The following is an 18,324-nucleotide window of genomic DNA, read 5'->3' as shown; positions in this document are numbered from 1 at the left end:
TGTACTGTATTGTTTACTATTACTTGATAGTATTTGTCAAAGCTTTCATTCAGTTAATATTTGTCAAAGGTTTGATGGATTTGCTAAATGGAAATGACTCCATTAGGTAAAATGACAGATTTGGAATCGAACCAAAATGTAGCCGTTCAGCAAAATGCTGAACGCTTACAGTAATCCCTCATTTATCGCGGATAATTGGTTCCAAAAACCACCCGCGATAAGTGAAATCCACAAAGTACGGTCACCGACAAGAAGTACTGGGCAGGCTAACGAGTTAGCGGAAAGATGCTAATTCACGATCGTGCTAACACGCGAAAACGGACTTCTAAAGGAATGTAAATGAACATTTGGAGCAATACGACATTGTCCTAAAGGTTAGACACATGTTCCCTCAATTTAAAAATTTCATTTTGACTTTTAAATGTTTTATTTTTAATTTGGACAAAAAAATCCGCGATGTAGTGAAGCCGCGATAAACGAAATGCGAAGTAGCGAGGGATCACTGTATACTATGCGGCTGTAACTCGACGACACTCCGGGTTGTTCATACGTCACGCGTAGACGTCTTCGTCCAATCAGCTGCAGGATGCCCCGAAGCTCCTCCCCGCTGTACTCTATATTTATAATATTGCCACAGCCGCTTCTTGACAGTTTCAATAGATGCAAAAAATATCCTGACCACGGCAGCTGCAGCTTCACCCACGGATGCTGCGCTCCCCCACATACACACCTGCAAGACATCTTTCATACCCCGGAGCCACATCTTAAAATTACTCTTGCTTTTTATTTAACGTCAATCCAAAAGTTGACGCGCAAACAATGGCAGAAGGGACCATCGTCACCGATGGTGATGCAGCAGCCAAGGAGAAACAAGCCGAGAGGGAGCCGGAGAAGCAAGAGAACGGGGACCGCCAGGTGAGCGTCCCTGAGCAAAGCACGGAGTGCACATTCGTACACCCGGAGGGCGGCTGGGGATGGCTGGTCATGCTCGCTGCCATGTGGTGCAATGGTTCGGTGTTCGGAATCCAGAATGCCTTTGGTATCCTCTTCCTCTCCCTCCTACGTGAGTTCGGCTCCGAGGACGATGAAGACCTCCGCTTCAGGACAGGTGAGCAACCACGGCAACGTGAAAATCAAAACAAATGACACGCAATAAGTGGTCGTATTTTATACTTCTAGCATGCTCTTAAATGAATTGCTTGAGCCAACGTGCTTTGGGTTTGTTTAGTGAGTTTGAGGAACACTTAACTTGCAGCAACGTTTCGACTAACTAGTAATACATCTGGACGTTTCCTGGTGTGAAGCAGTAATTTCGTTTTTTTACGGCGTGACATAAATGCCGCGTGGTGACGAGGACGCACCACGGGGGCTTGTGGGCTTGATGACGCGTGACATCTTTCAAATACGCACCCACAAACCTCTGCGAATCGAATAGTTGTCATTAAAGAAATGCATTTATATCCTCCTCGGTATTGTAAAATATTTTGGTGGTTGTGTTTGTTTTAACCTCCAGGCATTATTACGTGAATAACTTTATTTGCGTGTGATTACGGTAATTATATTTCAGTGATATAAAATTAGAACAGGCCCTTTCAGTGTTTGAATATGTTTATTGACTAAAGGTGTGTCCTTCACAATAATTTCAGTTATGTAAAGGACACAATTTGTATTACTGTGCAAACCAAACATTGTTTTGGATGTGGATCTGGTTGGACTTAATAGTTGAGTAGTTGATTCAAACGTCTAGACAAAATTAATATGATTGATGGACTGGCTAATTCACCCGAAAGGATAGGTAACACTAAAATGTTCACTGTACATGTAGCCTTAAGGTTAGCATAGTAGCGTAATTTGTAATAGTTGAAGTTACATCCAGCACTTTTGATAAGGGAAAATAAAGAGATCAAATTCAAAGTAATTTTTCTTCCAAAAAATCAACATACGTATATTGTTATTTAGAATGCCTGACAGTAAGTTCCCCAATATTTGACACTGATAATTAAAGATGCATATCGTTAAGATTTTAACAATGTCAATACCGATACTCCTTATCGATGCTGATATTTATCAATACTCTTATTGGTATTTTTGTATGTGATTTGAAGTCAAATAAAATGATGTGGCAGGCCGTATCTGGGCCCCCGGGCTTTGAGTTTGACACCAATGCGGTAGAAGGAGCATTACGTCATTTATTTTAGCTACTGTACTGGCTCCTCCCATTATTAGTTGTAGCACACGTCTGTACAAGTGCACTTTTTGCCGCCGTTGTGGCGGTATTGTTATTTTTCTTAACACTACAGGGAAAGTGCACACGCGGTGACTTTCCCCCAATGGCCAGAGTTCACCAGCTCTCTTGTCATAATGATTGGTGTCTTCCTTCAAGTTTAGCTGAGACAAAGGGGGTGTGGGAATGTGGAAAGTTGGACTAAAGCTTCACTTATGTAACTCTCCAAGGCAGTCAAAGCCATTATATGTTATGAAGTCGCAAAGAACAGCTGGGTGACGTGTCTTAACAGAAATACAATCCAAAGCCTTTATATTTGCTTTGATAAAACTGCTACATATTTATAATCGTGCAGGCAACCATGGTATTAAATTTTAAAAAATGGTTAATTTCTTATCCATTTGATAATGTTGATTAAACAACAATCTGTGAAATGCGAGGTTGGCTCTTTTAAGGAGGTTTGAGGGTACACTTGATATAGACAGTTCCAAGGGTGAAAGGTTGAGTGAGGCCCGGCTGCTCTCTTGAAGATCCCGTTGGGAGCCCATATGGAACTAAACATCATAAATCCTACTCGAGGATTTTTCATCCTCTGACATTGGTATTTCCGCCTCCCTGAGAGGAGAAACCTGAAATGACAGCCATAAAAATAACTTGGAACAACTGCAATTTCTGATCATTTTAATCATTAATCTGTTGATTACAAATGTCATTTTTTACACTTTAAGAATGTTAAAAATATGTTGCCTATACAATTGCTAATAGTTTTCTGATGCCAGCAGTTAGTTTAACCCTGGAACTGAATATATATTAAATACAGTAACTACAATATTCCATTTTCTATGGTCTTCATGTTTAAAAAAATGACTAGGTTAAAATTAAACTGCACATACCACAAGCACATAGACTGTTTTGAAATAGGAACCACCCACCATATCCTTAGGGCATGACCTCACCTGTCTTTCCACTAGTTATCTGAAGACAGCAGCTTCCTCGGCCGGAACCCTTCATTATGTTGTTGCCACATGCGCCTCTATAAATTATACTTTGGGGCTTACTTTATAAATAAAATATTAATAAAAATCTCTTTAGACTTGTACCATGGAAACATAATTAAGCCAATTTAGTCTAAGTCCCAAAACTTTGAAGTGAAACTTTGAACACCCTTAATCCGCTTTTCATTCTCACACATGACTGTTAAACTGACTTCAAACCATTTGAATATTATTAAGGATGACTTGAATAGGACATTTTCACACATGACATAGCAGCACAGTAGATATTTAGTTATATAAAGCTTTATAGTAGATGGAGACGTGTGGGGGATTCGTGCTGCTAATCCTCCATTCTTACTTTTGCTGATCTTATGTTCCTAAAATTCAAAATCCTAATCAACCAATAGCAATGGTTTACACTGGGGCGGAGTGGCTCAGCCCATAGATGCGCCTGACCAAGGTCAAGGGGAGTGGCCTTCGAATTCATGTTGTGGACTCTGGTTCTCCCCCGTGTGGAAATTGGTGAGTTGCCTTTGATAAATGTGCCTGACATCAGGAAACTCAAAAGACCTTTGGACCAAAATGAGGCTCGACAAGCACGTATTGCACCGTTTAAGCAATAGTAACCCGATTCATGACAAGTACAACACGTCAAATCGTATTTGTTTTAGTATTTTACCTTGGCTTCGATAACGCAAGCGTAAACAAGTCACTTGAAACTGATGTGTTTTGTTGCTGAATGGGAAATTGGCACACTAAGACGTTGAAAATATTATTTCAGTATCACCATTTCTGTTATGCTGTGTGTGTGTGAGGCAGCCAGGATGTTTTTGAAGATCACCTGATCGGCCAACAGACGGAACTTGCCTTAACAGAGACGTACAGTCCTTGGCTAGAGTTTGACCTACTTAGGCCGACAAAGTACAGTAGTTTCGTAGTTTCAGCGCTCGATTTATACTACTAGCATGAAATATCGTGCTAAAATACCTTTTAAAATGTACTAGAAAAAGATAAGATTATTTTGGGGTTGGGGATTTATTATCATTGATTGACATTTATTTATAATTCATTATTAATTTATTCATAATAATTGATTGAAATTGAACAGGCGTTTTAAAAATAACAAAAACTATCTACTTTATTCCTGAAGTCTGTCCTGGGTTAATAAATGTGGGAAGAATGTCCGGTCAAATGCTCCCAATGAGTTTCACTTTAAGGGAGCGCTGTTTCGGAACGCTTTTCTATACCGACTTTTCTAAGCCATCATTAGTCCTGATTGCATTGAACAATGTCTGGTGAGCTTCTTGGCGATTGTACCAACAAGTAGAAACAGTTGAATCTGGAATTATAAGAGCATTGTTATTAACTGAATTTTGCAGATAAAGAGTCTAAAAAAGATTCCAGCTTCTACACAATATTTTATTCTACAATGAAAATAATACACTTTGTGTATATAGACAGTATATTTGTCCATACGCGCAACTCACACAAGCAGATGTAAACAATCATGGCGGAGCTCGGAGACACTTTTGCATGAAAACATAGTCATAAGATGTAATGTATTAATTACATTGGGACAATGTGGGACGCTTAACAGCCGGTCTATGGGACACTTAACAGCTGGTCAGCTCAGCCATTAAAGATTTTTAAAAAAAAGTTGGATCAAATCAGGTTAATGATTGACCAAGTGCTTGCACTGTGTTTCTCTGAAGGCTGTTGAGCGATAAAGCACAGAGAAGGTAAACATGTTGGAGGCAGACCGCCACTTCAGTGCTTACAGGAGGGCCATTTATTTTTCCTTCTGCACATGACACAAATCACAAGGTCACAACCCAAGAGATGTGAGAACTTTCTAGCAAATGGTGTTGAAGGTCCTGGTCTCAGGCAACTAATTGATTGACTGTGAGACAACCAGAAAGGCAAAGGAACTTATCTCTTATTTTTACAGGGAATCATAAACAATTCCTAAATCACTATTTCTACTAATATTTGTTTGAGCCACATACTTTTACGTTATCTCTTCTTTATACAAGGAATCATAAACGATTGCTAAATTATTATTTCTACTAATATTTGTTTGAGCCACATACTTTTATGATATATATCAAGATTAGATGGTAAATACATGACCTGACCAAATGCTGCGTCTGAAATTAAGAACAATTAAACCATGATTTTAAAAAAATACAGTAGGGTAACTTCTAAAAGCAATCAATATATAAAAAATGGGGAATTAGTTTCTAAAAAAAAATGTTACATACACAAGGAAATTCTGAACACTTTCGTGCTCAACTGTGGCTATATAGCATTAAATTGTTTCAGCATTGGTAACCCATTATATAATAACTTTTTGTATATATTTTTTAAATTATAATGTCTGCATCTTCCATGATTTAAAAATCCAAATGTATCGCAGAACCGACGTATTGTTTTTAAACCAGATGCAATTCAGAGCAAGTATATTACAACACAATAAGAAGGTCTGAAATGGACTTCTTTTTTTTTTTTTTTGTCAAGTATTTAAGGAAGAGGGTTGCACGGGTAATCCCCCAATCATAGACGTGTATAAGCTAACCACCCCCGGCCGTTCCCTCCGAGACTGGCCACAGCATTCCCATTTAACGTTTTACATATGGACATTTGGTTTCCACCGCAGCCAAAAGAAATACAGAGCTTGCATCTGATTTGCTTTTTCAAATATTTTTCCTTGCACAGGTCTCCTTGTAGGTTTTCACTTCATGCTTTGTGAGGCCAAAAAAAAACGTACATATTGGAACTTTTGTTTTAAGCATATGAAAATGTGTCCTCTTACTGACCCCCAGCCCCACCCCCAATGGCGCTCAATGGAACAGTCCACTATTAATGACTCTAAGAAAGGTTGCCGATCTACATGGTCCATTAAATTCCAGATGTTTCTGTGAGGCCCTGATAGCTTCTTTGTAATTTTAGAGCAACTGCTTTAAATAAAACACGTTGGTTATTAAGCCGTAAGGAACTGCACGGTAAAAAGTTCACTTTATGAAAGTCTGTTGGAAAACATAAGTGCATATTCTGTTGTGAAATTCACAATGATATTTTGTTAAATTCTTTAAGAAAGGAATCTCCGGCGTGCTTCAAATTGTGCTTGATGCAGGACATCTGGTCCGATGGGTACTTTGTTGGCAATTACTCCAGATGATTTAGTAACACCTCGCCCTTTTCATTTTGTGTTTATTCCAACGTGTCTGTGTGAAACATGAAACAGACTTGGTCAAATTCCATGAAGTAATGTCTTCACGATACAAACAGCTCACATGAATGTATTCTATGCCAGAGACAAGCTGTCGAAAAAAAGGTCTTTCACATATGAGCCAATTAATACCCGTCCATTAGTTTTTCCATTGACGTTAGTTAATAGATACCTCAGCAGCCAGATGCTCGCGACAATTCATTCACAAAGAAAATTGTGAGATCCTTTTTGTTTAACTAAAAGCAGTAGAATAAATATCTGCATGTTTTGTATTGTTTAGTTTTGCAAAACTTAATAGGTGTAATAGATTCGCATTGACATGGCATATTGACTTGTCATTGTCCCTTTCCTGGAGATAGCTGGGTGAGCTTCCAGTATTATATTACCCTGAAATTAAAGGAAATCAATGAATGGCTATTTTGGAATCTTTGCAGGAAAAACAGCATACAATAATAAGTTTTCCTCAGAACTGATTGTAACCGATTTTTTTTTTCTACTTACATATTTGTCAATGGCAAATCAGAAGCCAACCAGCCTCTGGGAATTTGTTTCGATTATCTTCTAAGGATAATGTTCAGCTATTTGTACTTTCTTACAGTTGATGTTTTTAGTTCAGTCTTTGTGGGGTGAGTGAGTTCAGAGCTGAAGGGCATCCATCCAGCAATTTGATCAGTAGACCATGACTTAGGCCAACTGTCTTGTCTGTCAGGTAAGTATAGGCTCAGGGTTAATGGTGGATGTCATTTGGACGGAGGGAATCCTTTTCAATTCCTTTTTGTCCCAAGGGTAAAAGCAGAAGAAACAATAAAAGCAATTTCCTGTATTCTTTCTTGGAAATTAGATATTTATTACATTACATAGCTTAAAGAAGGATATTTCCACGTGAAATGTTTATGCCATTCATTTTAACCTGACTCGATTGCTGCAAAACCAAACAAAGGCAGTGAGGAAAATGGTCACAATAAAATGTACCGTATTTGCCGGTGTATAAGTCGACTCGGTGTATAAGTCGACCCCCTAAAATTCGACGGAAATTTACGATTTTATGATATATCCTTTGTATAAGTCGAGCTCAATTGTTGCATTATATTAAACTTCAAAATTCAATATGCGAAATTTATTGACGAAATGTGTTCAAATTCCGGGAGGCCGTGCGCATGCGGCTGTTTATAAGCACCGCGGAGGAGATCGCGGAGCCTCATTCGACTTCCAGCGGCCGGCGAGCTCGCGCACGCCGCCCGGCACCACCGGGAGGCCGGAAATAGCTCCAAGCCGAGCGGATCGGCACTTTATAAGCACCGCGGAGGAGATCGCGGAGCCTCATTCGACTTCCAGCGGCCAGCGCACTTGCGCACGCCGCCCGGCACATCCGGGAGGCCATGCGCACGCGCCAAGTTGCCGGGAATACCTCCCGCGGAGCGGATCGGCTGTTTATAAGCACCGCGGAGGAGATCGCGGAGCCTCATTCGACTTCCAGCAGCCGGCGAGCTCGCGCACGCTGCCCGGCACAGCCGGGAGGCCGTGCACACGCGTCGGGCGGCCGAAAATAGCTCCGGCCGAGCGGATCGGCACTTTATAAGCACCGCGGATGAAATCGCGGAGCCTCATTCGACTTCCAGCGGGCCGCGCACTCGCGCGCGCCGCCCGGTTCTAAAGTGTTCGCCTCGGCTGGTTCCCCATGTCGGCAAGTGAAAATTCGGCCTCTTCCCCTGGAAGTCCGGCCAAGTTTGGCGAATATTTTCTAAGTGCCAACGACTCAACCGCCGTAAAGTGTCCGCCTCGGCTAGTTCCTCCGGTCGGCCAGAACAAGTGAAAATTCGGCCTCTTCCCCTGGAAGTCTGGCCAAGTTTGGCGAATATTTTCTAAGTGCCAACGACATTCATTTAGACATGGCGATTGAATGTTTACGTACCGGTAGTTATTGTCGTTGCTTGACGCGCGATGACTCACATTCGCTCAATACCCAGTACTTCCCCCTAGCAGTCATCGTCGCTGCCTGGCTTTCGATGTCCGTTATTGAAGTGAGAATATTTGAAATTGTTGCTGAGGATGCGTGTTAATGCGACGAACGCTTTATAATGATTCAGTTTCTCGCTGTTTGATGAGCCTGACGGACGCACACCCACGCACAATGAGATGCATGGGAAACAGCCTTGGTTACCATCACATTTGAAGCGATGAATACGAAGTTAAATTTTATGACTCGGTGTATAAGTCGAGGTCGATTTTTTTCGGTCGATTTTGGATCGAAAAAGGTCGACCAATACACCGGCAAATACGGTAGGTCATGCACATAGTTGGTGCAGATTTAAGCTGATGGATTTGTCTGCATTTATTAAATATATCCAGCCATTATATTTGATGTCTTGTACAAAGACACTGCACCTATGGAAACTAATCCTTTAAAATACATAACTTCATATTCAGGACTGACTCTTCATCGTCTTTATACTGCAGACTTTCTTAACGGGGTTATTTGAAAGTATGGCCAATTGCATTTATGGTGTTGGGAAAACTTTGTACAACTTTGGTCATATTTTTGTTTGGAGTTTTAAGTCATAAATTAAAATCACACTTTGTTAACTATCAAAAATTGTACAGTTAAACAGTAAAGGTACTTTATTTTTAACAGCGTAGAAGCTAGCCATCTTGAAGTTAGCTAGCTAGCGATTAAGCTTTTTTTAAATGTATTTAACCACAGTAGTAAATGTGTGTCCAATTATTATTATTATTCTTTAATTTGTAACTTTCAGCTTCAAATGAATATAGATTCCACCTTTCAATTCAGCCCAGTCTCTAATAAGATTGTGTTAACTGCTTCATCCAGTAATAACACAGTAACCTGACACACTGCTCTCCTGTTACTCAAGTAAAATTTCAGACAGGCCAACACATTCTTACTATAGCTACTCCTTTTTTTTCTCACAGGTTTCCCCTGACCTAGCCTCAGAATTGAGAATTTATATATATATATATATATATATATATATATATATATATATATATATATAAAATCAGTGGCCATTGAATTATTTTTTTTAACACGTCGTTACTTGTTTCTCCCTTCTCCGTATTATTGTTGTCGATTAAAAGGCATTCTCTTATAAAGTAATCATCAGGTCCACGCAGAAGATCTTTGCGTGAGTCCACTGTTGCACACGACAGCAGTATTTTATGCAAAAAATGTGCTGACCAAGCATTGAAAAGGAGAAGTGAGTCCTTCCTTCCTTCCTTTTTGTGTACTTATGTTCACAGATTTAAGTGTTAATGATGTTTGCTTACAAGACACATGGCAAATAACTGTTTTTCTTATAGAAATATTTGAGGAATTTGTTTTCTTAGAAAATCTATGTAACTAACAAGTAACTAACAAGTACTCTGGTGTTAACAGATTGCTCCCCCCCTTTACAACACCTCCAGTGCAGCATTTCACTCTTGTATGCAAGTGAAAATTAGAGTGTGAATGTGAAAATTATTTACCTTCTGTCTGACCAGACATTACGACATCCTCGCTGGTAAAAATTTATATTCCTAAAGTCTTACGTCAACAGAACAGTAGACTGTATAAATTTAATAAAAATATTACAAAATTGTAACCACATTAAATATGTGAGAATTTTAAAAAATACTTTTGATACTCAAGACTTTTACTCAAGTAATATTGTACAAGGTTCTACAAATAAACTTATTTTCTGTTAAGATACTTGCGCTTTGTACAAGACTTTAATTTAAAAAAAAAACCTATTACGTAGCTTTGTACAAGACTTAAATTAAAAAAACTTTAAAAAATATATATATATTAGTTTCCAACTGGTCGCATGGAGACCAGGATGTCCGGTCTGTGACAGAGCATCTGTCTATCTTGACCTCCTCTACCTGAGGTTATGCTATTTCGGGGAATAGATAAGTTTGCTTTGTTTCACACTTAGTCACGCCAAATGTATACTGTGAGGTTGCATGGTATCTTTCGTTCCATCTGTATACTTTAGCATCAGGCCTTCGTCTTTTCCTTATCACCAATTCCTGTCGTTAAAAGTGTCTTCCTGTTTGCTCCGTTGACAATTTGACAAATCTCCTTCAATGTTTTTAAACACAACGTGCTGTATGAATGCTTTACAATCAAAACATGGTTTATAAACTTGATGTGAAAGAATGTGTTTTACCAAATTTTGTCAATACCAAAGTTTCTCTTTCTCTGTTCTGCAGCGTGGGTTGGCTCCCTCTCCATGGGGATGATCTTCTTCTGCTCTCCAATCGTAAGCGTCTTCACGGATATTCTTGGATGCAGAGTTACTGCCATCGGTGGAGCAGCAGTCGGCTTGGTCGGTCTCCTGGCCAGCTCTTTTGTCACGTAAGCAAAATGAAAACTTCAAGACTGAAATATAACATTTTCATGGTGTTTGATTTGCTGATCTGGTGACCTGCTGACCTCGGTTAACTCATCAATTCTGTTGAGATGATACAGTCCAGCATTAGTCACATAGCATTAGTCACATAGCATTAGTAACATAGTCACTTATCAAAAGAGAGTTAGAGTTAATAGTGTTTAATTCTCAATTCAATTTAATTTGCCATCTTCAATATTAAGATGCCTCCTGGACGCTTCCATGTTGAGGTGTTCCGAGCAGGTATTAAGTCAACTTCTCTTTTCGATGTTTCCCATTAGGGGGGGAGGGGGGGAGTTCTGTCCAAAATCCTAGAATAGATTGTGTTTGCACAGTGCAAAAAATATTGATTTAATTCATGTGTGCAATCACGTGATCCTCTCTAGGAGGAACATATGGTTGCGTGATTTCCCCGCGTAGGAGAAGCAGCGTCTGTAGCACTCTGTTGTTAATCATATCTCGGAATCTCATACTTATGTTGACACGAGTAAACACTTACACCAGCATGTTGAAATGTCTGATCCTCAGAAAGCAGCCTCTCCACCGCCTGCAATTCTTCAAACTTGTTAAATGTCATAAATAAATAATTAAACACCAAACAGCTTATCATGTGACTGTTGAACCATGTATAATAAATGATGTGAGGATTTGCCGTTGCCTTGTGTATCTGAAAGTGCAAGGTGCAAAATTTCCCCAGTCATATAACCTTGAGATTTGTTGACTCGGACAGAACTTTGGAACCATCTGTGGGTGCCAATTTTTAGTATTTCATGATTCAAACATCGGAGAGAAAAAAATCTGTAGAAGAAGCTTCAACGTGTTTACAATATGCTACCGTATTTTCCGGACTATAAGGCGCACCTAAAAACCTAAACTGTTCTCAAAAGCCGACAGTGCGCCTTATACATGGACCAAATTCCTAAATTTAAACTGGCCCGAAGCACTGTGTCATGAAATCAATCATAAGTGGCCCGCTGAAGACTATGAATCATGAATCAAAAAGACTATGGATCATTATTTTGTGATTATAAAGTAATTTGTTGCGTCTGAATTTGAAATATAAAAGATAAAATGGAGAATGATTTGATTTGGATTAAAAATCTGACATGATGCATTAATGGTGCGCCTTATAGTCCGGTGCGCCTTATATAAGGACAAAGTTTTCAAATGGGCCATTCATTGAAGGTGCGCCTTATAGTCCGGTGCACCCTATAGTCCGGAAAATACGGTACACGTTTGTCACCTCATGCACTTGCCTAACTGTGTGAATGTGCAAAGTCAATAATTTCAGGAATCCAAGTTCACATGAGGTCAAATTCTGCTGGAATCTGTTCAGTACCAGAACATATGTGTCGTTGAGACAGCAGATTAATTAACGGGTGTGGTTACATGCAAAACCTAACTTTTATCTGCGTGGCAAAAAAATGTGAAACAAGCTGATAACAAATGTGCCCATTTGTGTGACGTTCAAAAAACCCAATCTTAACCTTCAAGCATTTTTCATTGCCATTTTGCTATTTGCAAAAAAAAAAAAAAAACATCTTATCTTTTCATTCCCTTGCAGGTCTTTAGGCCCAATGTACTTCACCTATGGGATTGTGTTTTCCTGCGGCTGCTCCTTTGCCTACCAGCCCAGCCTGGTCATCTTGGGCCACTATTTTAAGAAGCGCCTTGGCTTGGTGAACGGCATTGTGACCGCTGGCAGCAGCGTTTTCACCATCACCCTTCCCTTTCTGCTATCTGGCCTGCTGAATAAAGTGGGCTTGCAGAACACCATGCGCTTCCTTTGCATCTTCATGTTTGTGCTCATGTTGGCCGGCTTCACCTATAAGCCTCTGCTGCCTCGCAAACCCAGTAGTGCACGTGGCGGTTGTCCACCTCTGAGCCAGATCTTCAACGTCAACATTTGGAAATCCGTGGGATATCGCATATGGGCTTTCGGTATCCCGGCGGCACTTTATGGCTACTTTGTGCCTTACGTTCATCTGGTAAGCTTATTATTGCCACACGTTTAGCATTTAGCATTTAGCGCCTGCTATTTTGAATCAGGCCCTCTTCTCAATGGATACATTTTAATAAACCAGCAGTTTGAAATCATGGATTTATTTCCATATTTCATTTTTCAAAATACATGCTGGGAGAGGGAGAGAGAAAGTGTTAGCTTGCTTGACCCTGTTGTCGCACTTTAAGGAAAATGTTCTGTAACAATATGGGAACCAAAGAACGTATCTGCCTGGGAGCGCTGCTGTTTTGGTCCTCGATCATCCTGTCCTAAGGTTCCTAGTCGGTGTTTTTCTCTTCTCCAATGTCTGCTACTCAGGCTGGGGTCCGACTGGGGCAAGGCTGCAACCTCAGCGCCACGCCTATGCTTGTCACAAAAAAAACAACGGGCCTCACTGGTGTGACAGTGCAGGGGAAGGATGAAACGTGTGTCAAATAACATATTGTTCTGTTTCCCAGGAAAAGTGCGACATCAGAACTTCAAACAGTGAAATATTATCTAGTAATTTGACATAAGAGCTTCAAAATTGCTACACTAGCTTCTTGAATAGTCTCCATGGCGATCACCTGCTTTTGTTGTCTGAAGTAGTAATGGATCAGCCTGCTGGGACTGAAATACTGTCTGTGGTTTGTCTGTGCAACCTTAGAATCAGACCTGGAAGTCTTTAACAGTAATATTAATTTGTTTTTCTGTTTGTTGGTCTTGGCAATCAATAATTGTAACTGAGTGCCACATTTTGGATCATGTTGTAATGGTCCGTTTTCTCATTAATATGTGTGATGCACCAAACAGTGGAAAAAAATCAATATTGAAAAAAAAGTTCTTGATTTGTTTCTGTTCCACAGATGAAGCATGTGGAGGAGCGCTTTGGGGTGGATTCCAATAAAGAAATTTTGCTCATGTGCATTGGCATCACATCTGGTTTTGGACGACTCATTTTCGGCAGGGTTGCTGACTACGTTCATGGGGTCAACAAAGTCTACCTGCAGGTATGTTCGCAGCCCCAACAAACAAATTCATCTTGATTTATCTTGCAGCATTTGAGTGAGAGATACTTTAATATATACATAGAGGGTATATATTTTTTTATATATATATTTTTTTTTCCATTTTCCTCATAACCATGGCAACAAGTCCGTTTCATCTTCCTGGCTCGTCTTCACATGTGAAGTAAAAAAAATGGAATAGTCTATTGGAAAGGAAGGATGGGGGGGGCAGTTGAAATAACCGTGATAAATTTATCATTTTTTATCTTTTTGAAGCGTGTGAATTGAGACTGAAGTACTCTACAAAAAAAAAAATAATTAAAAAATAAATATGAAGAAAAAGAAAAAAGACATCCAGTAAAAAATAATGATGGACAATTCCAACATCTCCATCCTCCCAGGTGACTTCCTTCTTCGTTATCGGCCTGATGTCTATGATGATCCCGCTTTGCAACATCTTCGGAGGGCTGATCGCCGTGTGTCTGCTTATGGGGATGTTTGACGGCTGCTTCATCTGCATCATGGCTCCCATCGCCTTTGAGCTGGTCGGACCTGAAGATGTGTCCCAAGCCATCGGTTTTCTCCTGGGTCTCATGTCCGTGCCCATGACTGTGGGACCCCCAATCGCAGGTAAAGGAGGACAGGACTGCAGATCTTTTTGTATGATAACACTTTAATTATTTTTGTACCGCATTATAACATCCACTATGTAAATAAAGCATCAGTTGTAGTCTTATTATCAATAGATGGGTGGATGGATAAATATCATTTCAGACAGGCAGCTGATTTGCGCCTACTAGTGTTCAGTTTGGCACATTACATACCTTTATTTTGTTTCAATAAGACAAACATTACTAATTTACTCTGTACAAAACCAAACTTTTTACATTTTCATTCCATGATAGCATTTTATTTATATTGGACTAAATCGGGACCGATTATTTTGAGGCACTTGAATACAGTTGCTTTATTAATCGCCGATGTCACAAATTGTGCCCCTTTCTTTGTCTCGTAGGCTTCCTCAGGGATAGATTGGGAAACTACGATTTGGCCTTCTACCTGGCAGGCATCCCCCCGCTCATTGGAGGGGCTATGCTATGTCTGATCCCATGGGTGGAGGCCAGGAGCAAGAGAGCAAAAGAAGAAGCGCTCAAGGACGTCAACCAAAAGATGTTAGAACACGACAAGCCTCAGGAGGATGCACAAATCAAAGCTGGGGAGTCAATCCTCTAATCGCTGCACTGTGACGCAAAAAAGGGTCTGACTAAGACAGTTTGTGCGCGATTAGTAAAGATCCTAACGAGTGCCTTCAATAGCAGGTCTTGCAAATGCCAAAGTGAGGAAACAGAGGTTGAAGTACTTTAATTGAACATGAATGTAATCACGAGGAACTATGCAATGAAATTTGAAGTCTTTTAAAATATGGAAAAGTGTTTTTATCTTGAAGGGAAACTGAAAGGAGGCTGCCGTCCATTTTTTTTTTTTTTTTTTACTCGTTCATGATGGATGACACACAAAAGGGAAATCCCTTTATCTGTGTTTGGGCAGTAACGTGAAAGTGCATTTAGGATTTTACGATAAAAAAGTAGTGGGTTTCCTAAAATTTTTTAAATTCGTAAACTGAATTAGTGGTCTATGTATCGCCATTACATCAACATCTTCCTAACAAGCAGACTCTCAACATTTGAATTGTCTGGAGTGTAACAACACAATGAATGTTGTTTGTGAATCATAAAAAAAAATGAGATTAACCAGATCGTAACAAGGTCCACTTTCCAAACAACAGGTGAATGACCTCATAAAAGGACCTATATGGGGCAAGAAAATAAACAGAGGATATGTCTTTGACTAATCATTACTTTAAGGCCACGTGTGGCTAAGAGGTGCACAAATGCAGATTCTTCCAGCCAATCAAACATCATTGCATGTGAAAATTAGGATTTCCGTTCAAATATATACATCTTTTTTTTTTTTTTTTTTTTAAACTGCTGTTTGGAAAGTTTGGAAACATTGACTTGAAAATTCCGCTCGCCAGACTAATTCTGCATTTGGGGAAGGTGGGAATGTAAACAACAAAGATGGCTGCTTTGTTGTTCTCGTTTATCACGACGCATTTTGACAAATCAGGCACTTCTAAAAGGATTTCCATGTGAATTGGAAAATTTGGCTCGCAAAGGTCAGATTACGTCAAATGAGTTTACGAAATGTCCGTTGGATTCGTGTTTTATTTATTTCCATGTTTCTTTTTTTGCAAAATGTCATGCCGTAATTGTCATTTGCTTATTTACCAGAGACCATTTGTGCTTTAAAAAGTGAACATTCTCAATCGTAATAATGACCACATGTAATTACCAATCAAACAATCATGTTGTTGTTGTATTTTGCTTCACAGAACTGTGACACACATTACCTCAGATGTGGAAAAAGTAACTGACGTGTCCGTCCATACATCAGAGGCTTTGTTCATGTTTCAATGTTTGCATGACATGCTGAGTCTTGGAAATGAATCCAAGAAAAAGATCTTTTACATCTCTGGTGTTTATATACAGTATAATGAACGTTGGCCTATCATACCATTTCATCCTCTTGCCTCCCTTTTCTGATCAGTCATTTCCTCAGTGCACATGACTATCATATCTTGCTAAACTGTCTGCCATTGCTTTGCCTTGCTATGTCAATATGCATAATCTTAATTTTCCCATATCCTCACAATATGGGATTTATTCCACCCGAAGAGACAATAAGTGCAGAATGTATATATTTTGCTTTTCTCTGCAGTAATTACTTACACATACAGTGCCTTATAAAAATGCCTTATCTTTTTATGTAACATGTTTTTCTTTTTTTGTTTATTTCTGCTCCATGTTTAAAAGCATTTCTGATCTTATAGCATTTTTTTTTATTCTTTATAATTGTACTTTAAACTATTTACTATTATCAGTGCATTCGTGCATGTTGGCCTTTCTGCAAGTACAGATTGATGTTCTGTATAAAGACAGCTATTTCCGTTCCTTGTGTGTAGTCCAACTTGTAAAATGTTCAACGTTGACATTTTATTGTTTGCTGTGCTGGGTTTTAAAATTTCGAGTACCATTGCCGCGGGATAATGGCACAATGAAAGGGATTTTGTGAAAACTGCCATATCAGTGAACAGTCCAAAAAAAAAAAAAAATCACTATGTACATACCATGTTTGTTCAGTTGTTGCTTTCCCTATCCTACAGATAAAAAAAAATTGACTGCTGTGGGCAATTTGATGGCAGGAATACGTGAGTCCATATCGAGAGAACCAATTAGCTATTTGTGATTTTTTTGTCATTTTCACATGGATGCAGTATTATTTTGATCCCATGATACTCTGCCACAAATAAATATTTAACAAATAAATATTCAATTGACCTGAATGCAAATACTATAAGATAATTCAATTCTTACATTTTAACACAAAAAGTAATCGTTTAGTTTACCCATCCAGTTTTCCTAAATTAAATGCACACCAATCTTGCTCATGCACTCATAATACAAGAAGAAACAAACCTAAGTAAAAATAAACATTTGGAAGGTTGAAGGATTAAGTGTCGATGTGCTTTTCAGATATGATTTGAATGAATGTGCCATTGATTGCAGTATGCAAAATGACCTTAGCGGTCTGACAATTGATGACTGATTGGCCTTTTGCTTGACTGAGAGTACACGAAAACAAAGTCACTACAAAGAAAATGAAATTATATCGTACATTAAGCTCAGCAAAATCTGGCTTTGTACTTAGATTTGTTCCAGCTTAATAATGTGCCTTTTGCATGACAGAGAGTACATGAAAGCAAAGCCATGACAAAGAAAATTAATCGTAAATTAAGCTCAGCAAAATGTTGCTTTGTACTTTGTTTCAACTTGATAATGTTCTCAATATGTGTGAATTTTATTTCATGAATCCCTGAATGTGGTGGTATGATACACGCATGGCCACCCTTCGCTGGTCGCCTCATTAAAAAAAAAAAAAAGTCTGACTACGCCCCTGACGAGGGAAGAATTAACAAGTGTTAGAGATTTGCTCACTCCAACTTATTTTGCAAGAACGAAACAGAAGACAAGCAAGTTCTTTTGTACACCTGCAGGTGGAGAGTCCATTCGTCGCTGTCTGAACAGCGATTATCGAATGAAGTCTAAAAGTCTCCTCCCTGCAAGGGCATATTTATTAGGAGGAACAGAGTGGGGGTGGGAGTGGACAGGTTTGGTGAACCCCCGGCCTCTGATAAGATCAGAGCAGGGGGTGTTTTACACTATTGTGGGAAACAGAACAACTTTGATTGCTTCCCCTGCAGCTGGTCAATCAAGCAGAGGAAGCAACCACTTCATCTTACTCTGCATTGTGAGGGCAAGACGTGATTGATTTAATCATTGCATTGTGAGGGCAAGACAAGATTGATTTAATCATTACAGTCTACATTCCAACATAATCCTACGATAAAGATAACCTGGAAAACCCTAACATCTCCCTCCTGTT

At 39.3% G+C, this 18,324-nt stretch overlaps 1 protein-coding gene across 1 annotated transcript; it reads left to right on the top strand.

Annotated features, from left to right (window-relative positions):
* Positions 1-630: 630 nt before the first annotated feature.
* Positions 631-17,230, top strand: slc16a10 (solute carrier family 16 member 10). The gene is made up of 6 exons (XM_049756717.2): positions 631-1,108; positions 10,655-10,799; positions 12,398-12,821; positions 13,681-13,824; positions 14,223-14,451; positions 14,837-17,230. The coding sequence occupies exons 1-6, from the start codon at positions 820-822 to the stop codon at positions 15,052-15,054; spliced, it is 1,449 nt and encodes a 482-aa protein (XP_049612674.1). The 5' UTR covers positions 631-819; the 3' UTR covers positions 15,055-17,230.
* Positions 17,231-18,324: the final 1,094 nt, after the last annotated feature.

Source organism: Syngnathus scovelli, chromosome 20 (genome assembly GCF_024217435.2).
Source record: "Syngnathus scovelli strain Florida chromosome 20, RoL_Ssco_1.2, whole genome shotgun sequence".
Classification (NCBI taxonomy): domain Eukaryota; kingdom Metazoa; phylum Chordata; class Actinopteri; order Syngnathiformes; family Syngnathidae; genus Syngnathus; species Syngnathus scovelli.
This window is presented reverse-complemented; position numbering and strand designations above follow the sequence as displayed.

Excerpts from the sequence above, each read along its gene's own strand:
- slc16a10 (XM_049756717.2), top strand. The coding sequence starts at position 820 with ATGGCAGAAGGGACCATCGTCACCGATGGTGATGCAGCAGCCAAGGAG. Across the intron at positions 12,822-13,680 it reads TTGTGCCTTACGTTCATCTG|ATGAAGCATGTGGAGGAGCG; the intron begins GTAAGCTTATTA and ends TCTGTTCCACAG. Across the intron at positions 13,825-14,222 it reads TCAACAAAGTCTACCTGCAG|GTGACTTCCTTCTTCGTTAT; the intron begins GTATGTTCGCAG and ends CCATCCTCCCAG.